At 42.0% G+C, this 20117-nt stretch overlaps 1 protein-coding gene across 1 annotated transcript in view; it reads left to right on the forward strand.

Annotated features, from left to right (window-relative positions):
- The window catches only part of FER1L5 (fer-1 like family member 5), a 54378-nt gene that overhangs the window by 14729 nt on the left and 19532 nt on the right, over positions 1–20117 (forward strand). The window contains exons 14-19 of the mRNA XM_053664532.1: positions 939–1007; positions 4402–4445; positions 4537–4619; positions 4699–4793; positions 5639–5767; positions 7416–7593. Coding sequence (XP_053520507.1) covers positions 939–1007; positions 4402–4445; positions 4537–4619; positions 4699–4793; positions 5639–5767; positions 7416–7593 — 598 coding nt within the window. The remainder of the gene's footprint in view (positions 1–938; positions 1008–4401; positions 4446–4536; positions 4620–4698; positions 4794–5638; positions 5768–7415; positions 7594–20117) is intronic.

The following is a 20117-nucleotide window of genomic DNA, read 5'->3' on the forward strand; positions in this document are numbered from 1 at the left end:
ACGCATGCCTGTAAACGAACACTGCTGAAACTGTCACATCCCCTCTGCACTTCAGTTTCTTCCTCCATAAACTGAGGGTTCTGGCAAGAGAGTTGCTGACATTCCGTGAAACTATGAACAGAGTAGCATTTTCCAGTGTGCTGATGGATATTTTGTGCAAAAAAAGAACCCTGTGTTCAAACTTGGGGAATGCTGGGCTCAAGTTAAATAGGTTTGTCTTGGAATTTATAAACCATCAATGCTGCCATATTCTACCTATTAGAAGTTATTAAATGCAGCCTATACATAAAGGAAAAGGGGTTAGTGTACACTTTTTGAAGGAAAGCGTACCAAAGGATTGGTAGACATACCTTAGAACCACCACACTGAGGCTGGTTTGTATTCCCAATCTGGTGAGATGATCTTGAGTGATAGATGACACCTAATTTCTCCAAATTTTTAATATTTCTGTGTTTTTCTGAGTGTCTATTAAAAAGTTTAACCAGTCTAACAGATCTTTGATTTTAGTGACATGACTGCTTAGATTAAGGCTGGGTTTAGAAATGATGCTTTGAGAAGGGGACACTATGTCTGCTGCTGCCACCAGAGTGGTTTTGATCACTTTTCTGTTAGGCTTTTTAGAGTTTCTCTAATACAATCTATGTATATATATACTCATATAATAAAGTTAGAGCCCTACATCTATTTTAAAATGCAGTCCAATTAAAAGCTGACTTAAGCACAAATGTTAAGGAATCTGGACCTGGGTAGGTACACAAAAGACTAAAGTTGTAGCTGTTTAGAAGTTGTCCAAGTGTCTTTAGACCAGGGAGTCCCATGATTAGCTCTGGGTTGCAGACAGTGTCCTTCTGTGGGCCAGACTGGAAGGGGTGGAAGGTGAGGCCTGTGGAAGGAAGAGGGGACAGGCTGGCACTCACACTGCTTTGGGATGTTCCCAGCTTAAGACACAGGTGAAGACCCAAACAGAGAATCCGATCTGGAACCAGATCCTGACCTTCCAGATTCAGGTATTGCCATCCTATTGCCTTCCCTGCCCCCCAAACAGAAGGGATGTTTGGGTGTTGGTGTGTGTAGAGGTCTGGATGGAAGGATGAACCAAAAGCATGCGAGGGGAAGGGTTCTGCCTATAGCGAGCATGAGGAAGCCCAAGACTATTATGGAAAATCTTACTATATCCACTATCAATGAGTGGGCCATACAGTTGAACTTTCCAAAAAACTTAAATGTGTCCTTTCACCTACATTAAAAAACAAAACAATCACTTTAAAGACTCATTCTAAATTGTATTATGAATTATCTCTTAGGCCAAATGCCCTAAACAAATTGATAGCTCTTTGTTGATGGCCTAGAGGTACAATGAGCCTATAGTTATTCTGAAATGCATGTGGTCAGGCTATTTGTTCCTACACTAACTGCCCCAAGATGCTCTTCCTTGTGGGGTTCTGTGGTCTGATTTTTACAGCCTTCTCAGCTGCTTGTCAATGGTGTGGATGCAAGTTCTCTTCATGCTCTGAAAGCTAGGCTTCTAAGGATTGTGTGCAAAATAAGAGGAGACAATTCTGGGAGAACATGAGCACACTCATGAATGCAAGTGCACAGAACTTTGGGTGACATCTATTTGGCCCCCCAAAGAGTGTCTGGGTTCCTTATATTTACATTTGTGTGACCTGAAAGTAGCTAATGAGCTCCCCTCTGCTTCCTAGTGAGTCATCATTTTTAACCATTCCTCATATTCCCTACATTCTTGGGTGATTTTATTGACTTTTAAAGTAGACAGTTTAGAGGAGGTCAAGTTTATCCCCCAACCTTGCCCAGCTTACTCCTTCCTGGCCCTGGCAATGATGAGGCCCAAATCCTCAGATGCTCAGCTGTCTTCAGGCTCAGAACCAGTGGCACAGGCCAGGCCCTCCTTCATTCTTTTTTTTTTTTTTTTTTTTAAGATTTTTATTTATCTTTAGAGGGGAAGGGAAGGAGAGAGGGAGAGAAATATTAATGTATGGTTGCCTTTCATGCGTCCCCTACTGGGAACTGGCCTGCAACCCAGGCATGTGTGCAGGCATGGGAATCGAACTTCGATCCTCTGGTTCGCAGGCCTGTGCTCAGTCCACTGAGCTACACCAGCCAGGGCCCTCCTTCATTCTTGAAAGAGGCTTTCCAACATTTGAAGGTGCCCACATGTCCCCTGGACCCTCAACCCATTTCTGTCAAAACACAGTGTCCAGGACTAGGACCAGCTAGTTGCAAGCCTGATTATTACTAGTCCTCCAGAAACACAGCAGGCAGATGTAAACCTCACTCTGATGTGGCAGGATGACCACACAGATGGTAGCATTTGAAGCCAGCTGGTCAGGGCCCCAGCAAGGCAGGCTGCAGGGGAGAACTACTGAAAATGGGGGTGTGCCGGTTTATAGTCCAGGGTCCCCAGGACAGGACAGGAGTCAAGACAAGGAATTAGGAAAGGGAAGGAGGATTCTCAACATGGTAGATAAAAAGGTAGTTTAGCCATGAATTTGAATTTGGAGGGTTCATAATTTTAGAAGACCTGGATCCATGTCAGTGCTCATGTCTCCACTTCCAATATTCTTCCTTAAACTGGGGAATTTCCTCATTTTATTTAGTGTCTTTTATTTTTTAGTTTTGTTTTGTTATCTTCACTAAGGACATGCTTGCTGATTTTAGAGAGAAAGAGAGAGGAAAACATCAATGCAAGACAGGAACATTAATTGGCTGCCTCTCGTATGTACCCTGAGATGAGAGACCAAATCTGCTCTAGGAATGTACCCTGATAGGGAATCAAACCTATGACCTTCCAGTTTATGGGAGAACACACCTACCAACTGAGCCATGACTTCCTCATTTCTTAACACCAAGCTGCTCAACTGGAAAGCCTTTTCCCTACCTCCCTTTGGGCCCCAGCCTGCACAACAGGGGAGAATGGATAAGGAGAATGGAAAACTAAAAGTATCCTGGCTGGGCTGGGCCCCAGGAACTGCTGTGAGGGAAGAGGTCCCAGCGAGAAAGATGACTCAGGCCTCAACCTAATAGCTCTGTTTTAATATTTTAAAATTTATTTTTAGAGAGGGGGCGGGGAGAAAGAGGGAGAGAAACATCAGTGTGTGAGAGATAACATTGATCGGTTACCTCTTGCATGATCCCAACTAGGGACCTGACTTGCAACCCAGGCATGTGCCCTGACCGGGAATTGAACTGGGAACCTTTCAGTTCGCAGGTTGGCACTCAATCCACTGAGCCACACCAGCCAGGGCTAGGAGCTGTGCTTTAAACCTGGATTTTTAATTTTGTTCTCATAATTACAAGAACCCTGTAGCAGAGTAGAAATAAAACTCAGAAGCATGGCTTCCAGTCCCCACTCTACCCCTTATTATGTGACCTTGAGCAAGTCTGTTTCTCTGTGCCTCATCCCCCATCTGCAAATAGGGACAGTCTCAGCCCTCACTGGGCTTTGCCAGTGTGGTTAGGAGCTCTGGGGCTGCCATCGGCCCCTGAGTGTAACATGAGAGCTCCAGGAACTCAACTTCTCTGTGCCTCAGTTTTCCTGTCAGAAAATGGGACTCAGAATAACACCTAGCTAATGGGGTTGTTGGGAGGGCTCACTCAGTTGGTACAGGTAAATCATTCAGCACAGGTCAGGAGACATGGAACTCCTCACCAGATGGGTAGCCATTGTTATCCACTCTTTGAGGAGATAGATGACTGACTGCTTGAAAGTTAACTGCTAATGTGAGGAAGACATTCAGGCTCATGACTTCCCCCACAGGAGGGTTTAATAAACATGCATTTAGACTATATAGGGCTGTATGAAAACTGTAGTCTTGAAATCCATAGTCTGGGAGCACCCAGCTCTCATGGGTCCTGAGCTTATGTGTTAGGGGGCCATTTGAAGAACAAGAATACGAAATGGCCCTGGCCAGTGTGACTCAGTTGGTTAGAGCATCATCCCATAAACCAAAAGCTTGCATATTTGATTCCCAGTCAGGGAACATGCTTAGCTTGCAGGTTTGGTCCCCGGTCAGGGCACATACGGGAGGCAGTCAATGTTTCTCTCCTTCTCTCTCTCCCTCCATTCCTCTCTCTCTAAAATCAATAAGCATGTACTCAGGTGAGATTATAAAAATAAAAAAGCATAAAAATTATCATGGGACACAGTCTTAGTCTCTTTTAAAACCTCGTGAGGGACCCATGCAAGTGAGGGACCTCAAGTTTAGGGCCTAGAAGCTCCCATGGTAAATCCATCTTGGCTGTAGTTAAATGACTCATTGATAACTGAGCCGGACCTTGGATTTGGACCCAGGACTTCCAAGTGCTTACAGTTCCCATGAGGACCAGACCCTCCAAGCACAAGTGCAATGTACCCACTGTGCCTCTTGCCTCCCCCTGCAGCTGCCCTGCCTCTCCAGCTACATCAAGTTCAGAGTATTGGACTGGTGAGCAACTGGGTGGGGGCTGGAAAATGTGGCAGGGAGGAGAAAATCAGAAATGGGTCAGGGGCTCAGATAGCACTCTGTTTCTCTCCAGCACCAAAAGCAACTGCAGGGATGAAATTGGGACTGTCAGCCTGTCCCTCAACCAGATTTCATCCACAGGAGCAGAAATGGAAGGCAAGCAATCCCCCTACCGCCCCCGCCCCCAACCCATGCTTCTCCCACCTGGCCACCCTCTCACCCTCTCTTCTTGTAGGAACATACCGTGGTTTTTTACCCTGCTTTGGCCCCAGCTATCTGACTCTCCATGGCGGTAAAAAGGCCCCTTTCCAGATCCAAGAAGAAGGCTCTGTAAGCTTCTTATGTCAGCTCTAGGGAACAGAGGAGGTAAAAACCAACCATATGTAAGGCACCGGGGTCTGGGAGATACCCAGGGAGGTCGTGGCCCTGGTGTCTGTCCACCACATGCTGGTAGGAAACATGAAGCCTGCATGTAAATGGCTGCATATGTGTGGGATGTGTGGGATGGTACAAGAAATTAACAGATGGAGGACATTCAGATGGAAACGGGTAAGATTTTCAACAGGTGGAAAGGACCTGTGAGGCAAAAGAAACAGCACAGGTAAATGTAGAAAAGCACTGGGTTATTTAGGCCTGGTTACAAATGGCCAAAAAGCCAAGTCCAGGGAATGGGGCTGGGAAAGACTCTGAGTGAGGAAGAGGCAGGCACCAGAACCTCAGAACATCAGAAGACTTTACCCTCTTTCCATCTCTCATCTCTGCTGCTATCTAGCCCGGGCCTCATTTTTCCCCACTGCCATCAGGTTTCTGTGCTGAAAACATGATCCCTGGGGTTTCTAACAGGGAAGGCCACAGAAGCATTCTCACTGGTGTCTTAGAGGCAGGACAAGCTCTGGTTGGCCAGGCAGGGAGACCACACTAGTTATCACAGTGCTCTCCCAACAGGAAGTATTTACGAGGATCTAAAGGCAGAGTGCAAGAAGGGGAAGAGCAGGCTGAGGGGTGAAGAAAAGGGGTCAGGACCTAGAGGTTTCCAGCAACACTCTTTCTGGGGTCTGGAATTCCTCCCTGGGTCGAAGTTACTGGACAACTGTCTTTGCTGCAAAGTGTTGGGAGATTAGCCTGCTCTGTTTCTCTCATTCCTTTTCTCACCACTTTCCTCCCTTTTACCCCAGAGTATCCCCAGCTCTGTTAAGGATGGTTTGGAGTATCGAGGCCGAGTCTTCCTGGAATTAGTCACCCACATCAAGTCTCTCCAAGATGCCAGGATGAAGGACCTCTCCCGGGACGTGACCAGTACAGAGGTAATCCAGGATGAAAGTGGCGCTCTGCCTGCCTCAATCCACTGTGCCTCCCACTTTTGGCCCTGGCCACAAGCTGAATGCAGTGATGGGTGCATGAGGATGGTGGTCAACCTGCCTGTGTCTCTACTGAGCCACTAGAGCTTCTTGCTGTGCCAAATCCCAGGTAGCCAGGGACCCAGTAAAAACAAGATAAGGTTTTGGTTTAAGACATGTGCCATCTAGTTAAGGAAAAACACTCTAAGGAGCATTTTAAGGAATTTGGCTCTCTTTCTGAAGGCAGGGGAAGGCCATAAGGCACTAAAGTGTTAAGAATAGTCAGGAGGGAGGAAGGTAACCACTCACTTATCGTAGAGAAATGGGGTACAGTCACAGGGGAAGAGAGCTAGACAGGAGGTAGTAGTTCCAGAGTCCCTTTGGAAGCAGAGAGATCAGAACTACCAACTAACAGAACATAAGTGAGGCCAACTCCCCTAAGCTAACACTCATTTTCTGCTTGGGAGGCAAGGTGATTGGGTGCCTTACATCAACCTCAGCTCCATGAAAAAGGAGCAGGTCTAGGGGAGATGATGAACCCCACTTTGACCTGTGTTTGTGAGACATCCATGAAGACCAGTCTCGAGGCTGCTGGACAGATAGGCATGCCATCAGCACACTAGGATCTGAACGATGGTTATGGAGGACTTGCCCAGGGAGAGTAGGCAAAGTGAAAGGAGAAGGAAGCTGAGGCTGGAGCCTATAAGGATGCCACAACCTGGGAGGCAGGAGGAGGAGGGATTTGTGAAGGGGAGTACTGGAGCAGCCTATGGAGGGAGAGCTGCAGAAAGAAGCCATCAGCTCTCTGAAGGTGTTAGAGAGAACAGGTGAAGACTCACAAGTGTCCACTGGTTATTGGGAAGGCACAGGTAGCTTTGGGTCAGGTGCCATAGGCAAGGAGGGAGAAGTTGTAGATGGTGCATGAAGACAGATGCAAAGCAACTTGGCTGAAAAGTAGAGGGGGACAAAAGCAGGTGGTAGCTAAACAGGGTCACAGTGGAGAAGGAAGGCTATGTTTAAGACAGGGGAGACCTCAGCTAGGGAACAGACTGGGAACATGCAAGAGCAGCAGGGCAGAGGTTGGCAACAGAAATGAGAAAGGTTAACATGACGGAGAGCAGACCCCAAGCAGATGTGAGGAATAGTGGAGAAGGGGCTTGAAAAGGGCCAAGAGAGGATGTCTGAGCTTGTGCAACCTCTATTCTGCACCTTTGCCTACACTTAGTCTCATCTGAGGAGGATGTTTAAGCCAAAAGGAGAAGGGTGGTATGGCCCAATGTGGGTGGAGGTGGGTAGTCAATCCCAGAGCCTAGCCTGAGTAGAGAGAAGACTTCCTGCCCAGTTTCAGGAAGGGAAGGAACCAGGGCTGCCTAGGTGGAGAGGACCAGGTGATAGAAGTATTAGAAGGTACCACCTCCTTGATCAGCCAGGTGAGTGGGAGTCAAGGCAAGGCTTTGAGTGAGGGTGGGGGTTCAGTGATGATCTAGCTCACCCTGAAGAGAAACAAAGATGGCTTTTGATAGAAACAGTATACCTCATTCTTGCCCCCTGCCGGTCATTATAGCCTTGTTCATCCTTGTCTTATGTGCTGGGGGTATGGGGGGTGTTGTTTTAGAAGCGACAGAACCGCCAAAAGTATGGGCTGTGTGTCATCTTCCTTTCCTGTACCATGATGCCCAACTTTAAGGACCTGATCCAATTCGAGGTCAGCATCGGCCACTATGGAAACAAGATGGACCTGAACTACAAGCCTCTCATCTCAACTACACAGTATAGCCCAGTGATATATGATGGTAATAGTCAGATCCAGCCAGGAGGTGGAGAGCATCCACTGCATGCCAGGTTCTGTGCTCTTTTAAGGGTGTTATAGTTCATGGAACATTCATAGGCATTGTTAACCCACATTTCACACATTGGGAAAATGAGCTTCAGGGAAGTGAAGTCACCTGACAAACATTGCACAACTAGTGGATGGTGAGCCCACAAGAGCTGAAACAAGGTGTTAACTTCAAGTCCTCCACACTCCAACTTCCCCAACCTCATCTTCTTCCCTACTACTTAGAACCTCCTTCATCCATTTGTGAAACTGCCATCCACTGCTCATCTGCCTGCTTGCTATTCATCCATTTGTGTCTTTATTCACTATCTACCTATTGGACACCCATGCTGGGCCATAGAGAGAAATGGTCCTCATAGTGCAGTGTCTGGGCAGCAGCAATTGGGAACTGTGAGAAATGCAGATTCTTGACCCACCCCAGTCCTAAAGAATCAGAATCTCTGGGGATGGAACCTCACAATCCATGATTTAACAAGACCTTGAAGCAATTCAGATGTGTGCTTAAGTTTAAGAATAACTAATCTGGAGGAATATGGTTTTCCTTTCATCTTCACCAACTTCACCATTTTATCACCCATTAAGAGGCTTTCCACGCATTCCTTTGCTCTTCCCATTTTTTAAGTATATTTTATTGATTATGCTATTATAGTTGTTCCATTTTTTCTCCCCATATCCTCCTCTGCCTGGTGCCTCCATTCCCTCCAGCATCTCCCCCTTAGTTCATGTCCATGGGTTGTATACATAAGTTCTTTGGCTTCTCCATTTCCCATACTATTCTTAACCTCCCCCTATTTTGTACATACCAGTTATGCTTCTTATTCCCTGTACCTTTTCACACATTCTCCTCCCCCCTCCCCACTGATAACCGTCCACATGATCTCCATTTCTATGAGTCTTTTCCTACTCTAGTTGTTTGCATAGTTTGTTTTTGTTTCAGGTTCAGTTGTTGATAGTTGTAAGATTGTTGTCATTTTACTGTTCATAGTTTTGATCTTCTTTTTCTTAGATAAGTCCCTTTAACATTTCATATAATAAAGGCTTGGTAATGATGAACTCCTTTAACTTGATTATCTGGGAAGCACTTTATCTGCCCTTCCATTCTAAATGAAAGCTTTGCTGGATAGAGTCATTTTGGTTGCAGGTCCTTGCTTTTCATGACTTCGAATAGTTCTTTCCAGTCCCTTCTTGCCTGAAAGGTTTCTTTTCAGAAATCAGCTCATAGTCTAATGGGAACTCTTCTGTAGGTAACTGTCTCCTTTTCTCTTGCCGCTTTTAAAATTTTCTCTTTATCTTCAATCTTTGGCAATTTAATTATGAAGTGTCTTGGTGTGGTTCTTTTTGGGTCCTGTTTGAGACTCTCTGAGCTTCCTGGATTATGTTAGTTTCCTTCTCCAGATCTGGGAAGTTTTATTTATTTTTTTTAAATATTTTTTATTGATTATGCCATTACAGTTGTTCTATTCCCCCCTTCATTCCCCTCCACCCTATCCCCCATCCCCACCATTACCCCTCCTTTAGTTTATGGCCATGTGTCTCAAGTTCTTTAGATTCTATATTTCCCATACTATTCTTGCCCCCCCCATCTATTTTCTATCTACTGTCTATGCTACTTATTTTCTGTACCTTCTCCCCCCTTCTCCTCCTCCCACTCCCCTGTTGCTAACCCTCCTTGACATCTTCATTTCTATATTTCCACTCCTGATCTAGTTGTCCTTTTAGTTTGTTTTTGTTTTAGGTGTGGTTAATAACTGTGAGTTTGCTGTCCTTTCACTGTTCATGTTTTTTATCTTCTTTTTCTTAGATAAGTCCCTTTAACATTTCATATAATAAGAGTTTGGTGACGATGAACTCCTTGAATTTGATCTTATCTGAGAAGCATTTTATCTGTCCTTCCATTCTAAATGAAAGCTTTGCTGGATAGAGCAATCTTGGTTGTAGGTCTTTGGATTTCATGACTTGGAATATCTCTTTCCAGCCCCTTCTTGCCTGTAAGGTCTCTTTTGAGAAATCCGCTGACAGTCTGATGGGAACTCCTTTGTAGGTGACTGTCCCCTTATCTCTTGCTGCTTCTAGGATTCTCTCCTTCATTTTAATCTTGGCTAATGTAATGATGATGTGCCTTGGTGTGTTTCTTCTTGGGTCCAACTTCTTTGGGACTCTCTGAGCTTCCTGGATTTCCTGGAAGTCTATTTCCTTTGCCAGATTGGGGAAATTCTCCTTTATTATTTGTTCAAATAAGTTTTCCATTGGTGGCTGTTCCTTTCCCCCTTCTGGTACCCCTATAATTCGGATGTTGGAGCATTTAAAGATGTCCTGGAGGTTCCTAAGCCTCTCCTCATTTTTTTGAATTCTTGCTTCTTCACTTTTTTCTGTTTGGCCATTATTTGCTTTCTTCTGGTCCACTCCATTGATTTGAGTCCCAGTTTCCTTTTCATCGCTATTGGTTTCCTGTGCAATTCCATTCATTTCAGTTAGTTTCACCTTCATATGTTTCTCTAATTTGTGGCTATAATCAACCAGTTCTGTGAGGATCCTGATCACCAGTGTTTTAAACTGTGCGTCTGAGAGTTTTGCTATTTCTTCATCGCGTAGATTTATAGGCTCAGGGACTTTGAGATCTTCTTGAGCCATTTTTGGTCTGTTCGCACTCGTTAAGTACGGGGAGTAGAGCCTTGGACTCCCAGGTCACTGGTTTGTGATGCTGTATGTGGGGGCGTGGTCAGAGTGGGGAAATGGCGGCCCCCTCTGCTGTTTCGCGCTGCTGGGTGAGGAGCAGAGCCTTAGGTGGTTCACCAGGGCAGGGCCACTTAGGTCGCTGGGTTATGACACTGTATGTGGAGGTGGGGTCAGAGCGTGGAAATGGAGGTGCCCTCCACTGCCGCTCGCTGCTGGGGCTGCTGGCTCTCGTCCAATCGCCCACTCCCTCATTTGTCTATCCATGCACAAATGCATGACCACATTCAACCCGCAGCCCTGCTCCCTCGCTTTTTCCCCCGCGGCCGCTTGCTGAGTTGCCCACCAGGTCCAACCCCGCGCCTGGATTCCGAGCGCCTGAATCTGTCTGACTGAGTTTTCCTGTGCAACCCCACTCTGCCAGCTGCTGGTTTCGCCCCTCTTACTGGTCAGGCTGAAGAATTTGTTGTTATCAGACTTCTGAAAAGTTCAATTTTCTGTGTTCTGGCTATGTTTTCTGTTGCTAATATTTAGTTGTCTCTAAACTTGGTTGTATGAGGAAGCACAGCGTCTCCACCTATGGCTCCATCTTGGCGGAAGTCCTTTTCTTTATTTTTTCAAATAAGTTTTTGATTTCTTACTTTCCCTGTACTCCTGCTGACAGCCCTGATTCAGATGCTGGAACATTTAAAGTTGTCCTGGAGGTTCCTAAGTCTCTTCTCATTTTTTTTTGAATTCTTGTTTCTTCATTCTGCTCTGGTTGCATGATTATTTCTTCCTTCTGGTCCAAACAATTGATTTGAGTCCTGGTTTCCTCCCCTTTCCTGTTGGTTCCCTGTATATTTTTCTTTATTTCACTTTGCATAGCCTTCACTTCTCCCTCTGTTTTGAAACCATACTCAACCACCTCTGTGAGCATCCTGATTACCACTGTTTTGAACTCTGCATCTGATAGGTTGGCTATTTCCTCATCACTTAGTTATTTTTTCTGGATTTTTTATCTGTTCTTTCATTTGGGCCATGTTTCTTTGTCTTGGCATACCTGTTATGTTGTAAGGGACAGAGCCTTGGGTATTCACAGGAGCAGAGCATCCCACTTCAATGCACTGTAATGCTGTATGTGGGGAAGGGATCAGCGAGGGAAAAATGCCACTTGCTCAACTCTCGCCCACTTTCAGTCACTTTCCCCACTTCCCACAAACAAATTGGGTCCTTTTGGTGCTGATTCCTGGGTGGGTATGTTTCTGTACATTCTAGGACCTTGTGGGTCTCTCCAATGGACTCTCCTATGAGACTGGGAGTTTCTCCTGCAGCTGCAAGCCCCATATGTTTTTATAGCCAGAGATTTTGAGGCTTTATTTCCCCATGCTGGAACATATTTCTTTGTCTTGGTGTACCAATCTAGGTGAATATTTATTTTGTAACTCCTTGGTTGTTTTACTTCAATACAGTTCAATTTCCTGGCAGTTCTGGTTGTTTTTGCTTTTAAATTGGTTGTTATCCTTCTTTTGGTTGTGTGAAAAGACAAAGCATATCTACCCAAGCCTCCATCTTGGCCAGATGTTGGCCTCTTTTGAAGGCCACTCTACCTGTTTTTTTTTTTAAACAGCTTTATCGAACCATAATTCACAATGCCATACAATTCATCCATGTGAAGTAGACATTCAGTGATTTTTAGTATATTCATGGAACTGTGCACTATCAGCATGGTCAATTTTAGAACATTCATCACACCAAAAAGAAATCCTTTACCCACTAGCAGTCACTTTCTATTCTCCCCCATCTCCCCAACTTTGGCAACCACTAATCTACTTTTTGTCTCTATAGAGTTTTCTATTCTGGATGTTTCATATATACAAAATCATACAGTATGAAGAAAGACTGGCTTCTTTAATTTAACACAACATTCTATATGTTTTTATTTGTTTTTTAATTTGCATCCACTTTTAGTAATGATACTCTGAAAAAAATTGGCATACCATCATAGTCATTTGAAAGGGAAGACTGTAGTTTTCCATGGGATAAGCTACTAATAAAAAGAATACACTATTTATTTTTAAATATATTTTATTGATTATGCTATTACAGTTGTCCCAACCCCCCCTTCCCCTCTGTGCTGTACAGTGCCTTCCACCCTCATTCCCCCACTTCAGTTTATGTCCATGGGTCATACATATAAGTTCTTTGGCTTCTACATTTCCTATACTATTCTTAACTTCCCCTGTTTATTTTGTACTTGCCATTTATGCTTCTTTTTTAAAATATAGTTTATTGATTATGCTATTACAGTTGTCCCATTTCCCCCCTTTAACTCTCCTCCACCCTACACACCCTTTCCCACCCACATTCCCCTCTTTAGTTCATGTCCATGTCTCATACTTATAAGTTCTTTGGCTTCTACATTTCCCATACTATTCTTACCGTACCCCTATTCTCTTTTTTTGTACCCGTATTTTCTAACTACCATCTATGCTGCTTATTCTCTGTACCTTTCCCTCCCCCCTCTGACTCCTCTACTGATAACCCTCCATGTGATCTCCATTTCTGTGATTCAGTTCCTGTTCCAATTGTTTGTGTAGTTTGTTTTTGTTTGGGTTTGTTTTTTTTTTAGGTTCTGTTGTTGATAGTTGTGACTTCGTTTTCATTTTACTCTTCATAGGTTTGATCATCTTCTTTTTCTTAGATAAGTCCCTTTAACATTTCATATAATAAAGGCTTGCCGATGATGAACTCCTTTAACTTGACCTTATTTGGGAAGCACTTTATCTGCCCTTCCATTCTAAATGATAGCTTTGCCAGATAGAGCAATCTTGGATGTAGGTCCTTGCCTTTCACTTGGAATACTTCTTTCCAGCCCCTTCTTGCCTGTAAGGTTTCTTTTGAGAAATTAGCTGATAGTCTTATGGGAATACCTCTGTAGGTAACCATCTCCTTTTCTCTTGTTGCTTTTAAGTTTCTCTCCTTGTCTTTAATATTGGGTAATTTAATTATGATGTGCCTTGGTGTGTTCCTCCTTGGGTCCAACTTCTTTGGGACTCTCTGAGCTTCTTGGACTTCCTGGAAGTCTGTTTCCTTTGCCAGATTGGGGAAGTTCTCCTTCATTATTTGTTCAACTAAGTTTTCAATTTCTTGCTCTTCCTCTTCTTTTGGCACCCCTATGATTCGGATGTTGGAATGTTTAAAGTTGTCCTGGAGGTTCCTAAGTCTCTCCTCATATTTCTGAATTCTTATTTCTTCATTCTGTTCTGGTTCCATGTTTATTTCTTCCTTCTGGTCCAAACAGTTAATTTTGAGTCCTGGTTTTCTACCCTTTACTATTGATTCCCTGTATATTTTCCTTTATTTTACTTTTCATAGCCTTCATTTTTTCCTCTGTTTTGTGACCATACTCAACCATTTCTGTGAGCATCCTGATTATCACTCTTTCAAACTCTGCATCTGATAGGTTGGCTGTCTTTGTCACTTAGTTGTATTTTTTCTGGAGTCTGACCTGTTCTTTCATTTGGGCTTGTCTTTTTTTTTTTTTTTTTTTTTTTTTTTTTGTCTTGGCCACCAATTACATAGTAAGGGGTAGAGCCTTAGGTGTTCACCAGGGCACAGCAACCCAGGTCACTGTGTTGCAGGGCTGTATGTGGGGCAGGGGTCCAAGAGGGAACAATGTTGATTGCTCTGTTTTCTCCTGGCTTTCAGTCACTTCTGACATTACACACAAGCAAATTGGGCCCTTCTGGTACTGATTCCCAGGTGGCTGGTTTTGTGTACATTTTCGGACCCCTATGGGTGTCTCCAATGAACTCTCCTGTGAGGCTGGGAGTTTCTCTCACCACTGCTACCGTCACTGATTTTTTCAGTCAGGTTTTGAAGCTTTATTTCCCCGCACTGGAATCCTAGGTTGTGTGGTCTGTCTCACTCCCCAGTTGTTTCTTTTGGTTTATGTGCACTCGGATGTAGGACCACCTACTCCACCAGCTGTCTTGCTGAGAATCCTCTCCATCCATCTCCCGTCTCCACCCCTCCTACTGGTCTGGATGAATGTTTCTTCTTTAACTCCTTGGTTGTCAAATTTCCATACAATTCAATTTTCTGTCGTTCTGGTTGTTTTTTGTTTTTAAATTTGTTGTTGTCCTCCTTTTGGTTGTACGAGGAGGCACAGTGTGTCTACCTACTTCTCCATCTTGTCCAGAAGGTCCCATGAACATCGTATTTAAAGAAAGTATTTAGTCATGCCTTCTACTTGTTTTTAAATTATAAAATAAATATACAAAAATATTTAAATGCAAGTATATTTTAAAGAAGAGGAATAAAAGTAGTACCCATGGCTCTGACTGGTATGGCTCAGTTGGTTGAGCATTGTCCTGCAAAACAAAAGATTGTCGTTTCAATTCCTGGTCAGGACACATGCCTGTGTTGCAGGCTGGTCCCCAGTTGGGGTAGGCACATGCAAGAGGCAACTGATGGATGTTTCTCTCACATGCTGATGTTTCCCTCCTGCTCTTTTTACCTCCCTATCCCTCGTTCTAAAAATAAATAAAATCTTTAATAAAGAAAAAATAGGTAGTACCCATGAGCTCACCACTCAGCTTAAAAGGGAGAAAATTGTCAGTCTCTTAGACACCTACCCCCACATATTCTTTCCAGATCCATTTACCCAAGAAATAACCACAATTCTGACTCGTGATATTCACGCCCTTGTTTTTAAAGAAATTTTTACCACCTATGTGTGTAGCCCTAAAGAGCATATTATTGTTGCATTTTCTTTCTTAACATAAAATTTTGTGGACATTTTTTTTATTTTTAAATATTTTATTTATTTATATTTAGAGAGAAGGCCAGCACTCAATCCAGTGAGTCACAACCAGACAGAGCTATTGTTGCATTTTCAATCAGTGGAACTTTTTAGCCTGTAGTCATATGTTTTTGGATCTTTTGCTCAATATTAAATTCTTTTATATTGGTGTTCATAGCTGAAGTTCATTTTTAGTTATGTTTATATCCCCCTGTAGCATTATAACCTCCTTTGAAAGTTTGGTACAACTCATCTCTAATGTGGTATACATACACATTTAGGTTGTATCTTTTTTTTCTAATATAATAATTTTTTATAAACATTCTCATACATGTCTCCTGGTCATAAGAGTGACATTTCCTCTAAAGTGAATACCCAGGAGTGGAAGAGAAATGTAAAGTAAAAGTAATTATGCCAAATTACACGTTCATCAGCATGGTATGAGAATTCCTACTACTCTGCATTCTCACCATTACTTGCTGTTGCCCAGCCTTTTAATTTTTGTTTTGCCAGTCTGATGGATGTATTCATTTTTAACTTATTAACTGAATTTATTGGGGGTGACATTGGTTAAAAAATTATATAGGTTTCAGATGTACAATTCCATAATACACCATCTGTATATTGTATTGTATGTTTACCACCCCAAGTAATCCGGTGGATGTAAAATAGAATCTCATAAGATCTTTATTTGCCATTTTCCTGATTAAAAATGAAATTTGAGCATCTTTTTTATATGTTTACATATATATGTTTTTCCTTATCTCTGAAAGACTATCAATATTTTTTCCCATTATTCTATTTGGCTGTATTCTTTTTATTGACTTGTACATTATTTTTTCTAGGAACAATCTTTTGTTGATGTGTGTGTGTGTCACAAATGTCTCCTCTAAGTTTGGGGCTTTTAATTCTCTTGATGATTATTTCTTTATTTACAAACAATAAGATTTGAAGTGTACAGTTAGATGAATTTTGACAAATACATACACCCGTGTAACCAACATGGGTAAAAAAATAAATCATCCCAGAAAGCTGCCATGTTCCCCTTCTCAGTGGATCTCCCAGCCCCTATGGGCAAACATTGTTGTGATCGCTATCACTATAAATTCATTTTGCTTATTCTACAACTTATAAATGAAGCTATACATACAGTACTTTATGACTTCTTTGATTCAGGCAGTGTTTTAAATATTCTTCTGTGTATTTGCATATATCAGTATTTTGTTCCTTTTAATTCTGACAGTATTCCATTGTAGGAATATGATGCTTTAATTTTACCTCTTCATTGACATTTGGATTGTTTCAGTTTTGGGTTACAAATAAAACTGCTATGAACATTCTGGTACAAGTCTTTGTCAAGCTTCATTCTTGCCCTTCCGCACTCTGGTTCTCAGGGGCTAGACATCTGCAAACTTGGTGTTTCAGACTCTTTTGCCAGGCAGTAGACATACTATTGTCCTCTCCTCCATTTCCCTCATGCATACTCAAATTATTTATTTTACGACTCCAGCTCTTGAATTATAATTAGAAGTGTCTTTTCTACTCCAGATTTATTAAGGAATTATCTCGTGGTTTCTTCTAGACTTGTGGTTTCTCGAAGTTTCATAACTCATACCTTATCTCTTTCTGATATTTTTTCCTATGATCTCTTGATCTTTTCACCCAGCTGCCCAGAGATTTTCTTTTTATCTTGTAAGTTCAATAACATCGCTAGGGTATGTCCACATGTTGATCCTTCTAGGTCAATTTTCTCTGGTATTGAGAGAGTACACTTACTCTCTCAATACGTAGAGTCGTCTTCCTTTGTTGTTATTGTTGTTAGTAGTTCATTTAGTGGTATAATTTACATTGCATAAAATTTACTTGTTTTGTACAATTCAAAAATTTTTAGTAAATTTAAAGAGCTGGGCAGCCATCACTGTGCCTGGTCTTAGAACATCTCTATCACCCCACAATCTCTCATGCTAGTCGTTCTCCCCTTTGCACCCCCAGATCCACACAACTACAATCTACTCACGTCTCTGTATGTTTCTTTTCCTGGACCTTTCATATAAATGGAATTACACAATATGTGGTCTTCACATCTGTTTTTTTTTTTTTAACTTGGCATAGTGTCTTGAGGTTTATCCCTAGTGTAGCATCTATCAGCATTCCATCCCTTTATACTGCCAAATAGTATTCCATTGTAAGGATGTACCATTCATCATTTGTTAAGCCACTCATCAGCTGATGAGTATTGTTTCTACTTCTACACTCCTGTCTATTGTGAATGATGCTGCTACGAACACTTGGTGCAAAGTCCTTGTGTGGACGCATGCTTTCATTTCTCTTGGGTGGATACTTAGAAGTAGAATGGCTTTAAAAAAAAAAACTGCTAATGTTTTCTGAAGTGCCTGCACTGTTTTCCATTTCCTTCCAAAGAGATATAATGGATCCAGTGTCCCTACATCCTCACCAGCTTGTTCTTATTTATTTTTATAGTATTTATTATAGTGGGCATGTATCTTGTGGTTTTAATTTGCATTTTCCTAACAACTAAAGATGCTAAGCATATTTTTGTGTGCTCATTAAGCACTCATATAACTTCTTCTGTGGTACGTCCATATAAATCTTTTGCCCATTTTTAAATTGGGTTGTTTGTCTTCTTACTATTAAGTTGTAAGAGTTATTTTATATTCTGGATATAAGTCTTTTATCATGTACATTACTTGTAAGTATTCTGTGGCTTTTCATTTTATTAATAGTGTATTTTCATAAGCAAACATCTAATTTGGAGAAATTCCATTTTTTCTTTCTTTTTTCTTTTTCTTATAGAATTTTTTCCATTACCATTTATCCCCACTACATTTTTTTTGGTGTCATATCCAAGAACTCTTTGCCTCACCCAAGATCATGAAGGTGTCTTCCTCTTTTTTTCTTCTAAAAGTTTTACAGTTTTAGTTCTTACATTCAGTTCTATGATCCATTTTGAATTTATCTGCATGTTGCTATCTATTTTAAGAGCCATTTGTCAAAAAGACTATCCTTTTCCCATTGTTTCATTTTATTTAGGTTTTCTGCTTAGGGGCTCAGTTTATGGGTTTCTCAGTTCTCCTTGGTTTACTTCTATATCTGTCATTTTCTCCCTGATCCTTTTTGACTCTTTATTTTCATCATATTTAGTGCCTTTTCTTATTTCTATGTTTCTCACTGCATGTCCGCAAGGTCTAATCTCCCAGGGACTTCTTTTTCTACTGTCTTTCTTTTCTTTGATTCTTTTGTTTTTCTTTTACTGTTTTCTGAGTTTTGCCAGCTCACATTTCCTCATCTGATTCCTGAGTTCCTTTCTGTGAGTGCATTTTTTGCTGGCTCTTTCTGCTCTCTGCTCCTGTCAAGCTGGGTTCCCTGCTGTCCGACTTTGTCTTCACGTCTCCGCAGGTGACTTCTGCTGCACTTCACCCCTCAGGGTTCCTAAAGCTACTCACAGTTGCTTTTGGCAGTTCTTAGGTATATTTTGAGTCTGGAGATATCTGTCTCCTTGTTTTGCTGAAAATGGAGTTATTTTCCTTCTCCTGTTGCTTTTGTATGCCATCCAAGAATAGAAGAAGAAAATTACTATCTTCTATCCTCAAGCTCCTATTTGACAACGCCAGTGGCAGATCTCCGATTATTTATCATTCTAACTATTCCCTCAGTGCCAGGGTCTAAAGCTTGTGTCTTACAACAGTTCTGAAAAATTATAAGATATTTTTCATTGAAAATTACTTGCTCCCCTTTTCTCTTGTATCTCCCTCTTGAATTCACTCTATCATCTGCAGAACTACTTATTTTATTCTTCATATCTTTAAATCTCTCTTCCATATTTGTCATCTCTCTGGGCTGCATTCTGCATAACTTCTCCTAGGTCTTCTAGGAAAGGCCTTAGGTAGCCATTTTATTTAAAGCCTTTTAGCATCTCCTTGTCCTCCTTCTTCACTATTGTTCCGCACAGCATTTTCCACCATCGGACACAATGTATTTTATGTATTTTGTTCTTTGCCCACACTATTTTTTAAGTTCTTAAGGAAATTTTGTATTTGAGTATACCATATCTACGGAAAAGTACACAAACCAAAGTGTCCAGCTCAAAAAGCAAACATACCCATGTAAAGATGTCAGACTGTGAAACAGAGTCCCAACCTCACAGAGGCCTCTTGAGACCCCCAAGCCCCACCCAACTAGGGCAATCACTCTCTTAGTCTCCCATTTGTTCTGTCTGGTTTTTATCTTCGTATAAAAGAGGTCACATAGTATGTATTCTCATGTATCTGGCATCTTTTGCTCATTGCTTTATTTGTGAATAAAATATCCACAGACCTAGATGTTGTTGGGTGTAGTCATAGCTCACTTATTCTCATTGCTGTGTAGTATTCCATTGTGCAGATATACCATCATTTATCCCTTCTGCTTCTGAGGGAGACTTTAGTGGTTTTCAATTTGGGGTTTTCAAGAATGGTGCTGATATGAATGTTCTCCTACACATCTTTTGATAATTCTGCTCATGCCCTTCCATTGGGTGTACACCTAGGAGCAGAATTGTTGGGTTAGAGATTGTGCATTTGTTCTAAGCTGCTCCTTTTTCTTGGAACTTTGTGGAATCCTTTGGAACTTGACTGCCATTTCATGTCCCAAAGAGGGTTTGTCTTTTTTCCCTCCAGTTACCTGGGGCACTGCCAAACAGAGACCACTTTGAATTTTCTGCAGACCTTATAGGTGGCACGAATGCAGAATGTAACTTGTATGAGGCCCCATTTGTGGTTACAAATTTTTGAGAAAATTTCCCGCAGAGCCATGCTGGAGACAGGTATGTTTCCTCCTTGTGTTCTTCTGTGTGGTAGATTATTTTTCACTGACTGAGGGTCTAGTTTTTAAAATGCCAGCCTTGCATGACATATTAATTTGATAGGGATGCTATAACCAAGCACCACAAACTGAGTGGCTTATAACAACAAAAATGCATTCTCTCACAGTTCTGAAAGCCAAAAGTCTGAGACTAAGGTGTT

This window comes from Artibeus jamaicensis, unplaced genomic scaffold (assembly GCF_021234435.1).
Source record: "Artibeus jamaicensis isolate MK-2021 breed Jamaican fruit bat unplaced genomic scaffold, CSHL_Jam_final contig_384, whole genome shotgun sequence".
NCBI lineage: Eukaryota > Metazoa > Chordata > Mammalia > Chiroptera > Phyllostomidae > Artibeus > Artibeus jamaicensis.